The 2,500-nt window shown below is 34.6% G+C and overlaps 1 protein-coding gene across 1 annotated transcript; it reads left to right on the top strand.

Annotated features, from left to right (window-relative positions):
* Window positions 1-731: 731 nt before the first annotated feature.
* Window positions 732-1,318, top strand: LOC119577736 (larval cuticle protein 16/17-like). The gene is made up of 2 exons (XM_037925292.1): window positions 732-761; window positions 870-1,318. The coding sequence occupies exons 1-2, from the start codon at window positions 750-752 to the stop codon at window positions 1,185-1,187; spliced, it is 330 nt and encodes a 109-aa protein (XP_037781220.1). The 5' UTR covers window positions 732-749; the 3' UTR covers window positions 1,188-1,318.
* Window positions 1,319-2,500: the final 1,182 nt, after the last annotated feature.

The following is a 2,500-nucleotide window of genomic DNA, read 5'->3' as shown; positions in this document are numbered from 1 at the left end:
CACAAACACACATATGCATGTATATGTGTTATATATATATATATATATATATATATATATATATATATATATATATATATATATATATATATATATATGTTTGTGTGTATGTATGGATGTGTATGTATGTATGTGTATGTGTGTATGTTTGTTTGTGTGTGTGTGTGTGTGTGTGTGTGTGTGTGTGTGTGTGTGTGTGTGTGTGTGTGTGTGAGTATGTATGTATATCTCTCTCTCTCTCATTCTCTCTCTCTATTTCTCTCTCTCTCTCTCTCTCTCTCTCTCTCTCTCTCTCTCTCTCTTACACACACACACACACACACACACATTTGTATATGATATATGTATATATGTATATATATACATATATATATATATATATATATATATATATATATATATATATATATATACTTATATATACATATATATATATATATATATATATATATATATATATATATATATATATATATATATATATATATATATATACACAGATAAAGGCAAGATTTTATCTTCGCCATACTGAAATTAAAATGATTCTCTGTAAACTATCCGACAACGGGGCTGATACATAATACTGAAATGTCTCTACAGCGTGAATAGGGAAACAAAACGAGGCTCAGAAACAGGAACCAGGGACTCCTGTAGATGCCCCCGGTGCAAGGTCGTGGTGGACGATTGCTATATATTTGGGGACCGACAGAGAGAGCAATCAGTAGCGTCTCTTCTCAGTCGATGCAAACATGAAAGTCCTGGTACGCATTGTGCTTTTAGTCACAGAAATTGGCTTAATGGTAAATTTCATTTGCATAAACAAAATGGTATACGCATACAGTCATAACTTGTCAACTTTGTTTTCACAGGTCCTTGTCACTCTGGGTCTGGTCGCCCTGGCCGCCGCCCGACCCTCTGACATCATCGATTTCGAGGAGGACCACATGGAGCACGAGCAGGAGGGCGTGCCAGGAACGGCCGTGGAGGGCGAGTACTCGTGGGTAGCGCCCGACGGGAACGAGTACTACGTCAAGTACGTCGCCGACCGTTTCGGTTACCGCATCGTCGAGGACAACGTTCTGCCAGAGTTCCGTGACGCCAAACCTGACGGTGAAATGGCCGAGGACGATGACGACGACGACGCTGCTGAATTCCGTGCTGATGAGGACGAGGAGGACGACGATTAGAGTACAACATAGTTCAAATATTGGTGTGAGAACCGGGATAATTCACACCGTAAGTGAAGTACATTACAAATAACATTGTAAGAGAAATGTAACTGTAACTGAACGTAAGATAATAAAACACTTTTGTTAAATTCGATCTTTAGTACCCGATTACTCTACAAGTTCATTAAAATCAACATCCTTTGCATCATTGATAATAAAAACCATGATGAATAAGGCTAATGATATGTGATGATGAAAGTTAGGATGATCACTTATAATTAAGATTATTTTGAAAATTAAGATAATGATACAAAAAAACAACAACAACAGTATTATCAACAAAAGTAATAAATCATTAACAGTATTAACTGACAGTAGTGCAAATAACTATAACAATAAAATTGACAAAATCGAAACCAGTGATTTTATGATTGCTAAGGGATTGCAAAAAGATACACAGAAAGTATTTGCCACTTATCCTAGTTTTCAGCTAAATTTCGTATTCATAGCCATGGTCATAAAATAATCCTTGATTTTGATCCTTATCGAACCGAAGGACGAAATTAATCATTAAGTAATCTGTATTAGAACATTATATTGTTTCACAGTTACCCGGAAAATCGTGCCAGTTAGGGTTGGCACCAAACCGAAATTCTTGAAAGTCCCCTTGAATTAACAATGCAAATAATCTCAGAATAAGTAGAAATGTCATGTTGAGTCTCTTTTCATAATGAAAACAAAATTAAGGCAGACACCCATGACGTTATCCGTGTAATTCACATGAAAAGATTATAGCGTATGATTAGGCGAGAAGCAGATTTGGTCTGTCGCGAGCGGGTAGCTCTCTAGGGGGTCCTACGTGTGCACGAAGAGGGATCAGGGGAGTCCATCATTCACGTCGTCATCTATATGTCCTTTGGAAATCCAAGGTGTCTGAGGTGGCTGTCTGATATATATATATACATACATACATGTATACATACATATATATATATATATATATATATATATATATATATATATATATATATATATATATTTATTTATCAGTCTATCTATCAATCAATCTATCTGTATATCTATCTATGTGTGTGTGTGTGTGTGTGTGTGTGTGTGTGTGTGTGTGTGTGTGTGTGTGTGTGTCTGTGTGTGCATGTATGTATGTATGTATGCATGTACATATATATATATATATATATATATATATATATATATATATATATATATATATATATATTATATATATATATATATACATACGTGTGTGTGTGTGTATGTACACATACATACATACACACGTATGTATATATATATTTATAAATAAATCAATA

This window comes from Penaeus monodon, chromosome 10 (genome assembly GCF_015228065.2).
Source record: "Penaeus monodon isolate SGIC_2016 chromosome 10, NSTDA_Pmon_1, whole genome shotgun sequence".
Classification (NCBI taxonomy): Eukaryota; Metazoa; Arthropoda; class Malacostraca; order Decapoda; family Penaeidae; genus Penaeus; species Penaeus monodon.
Note: the sequence above shows the minus strand (reverse complement) of the source record. Positions and strands in the feature narration are given on the sequence as shown.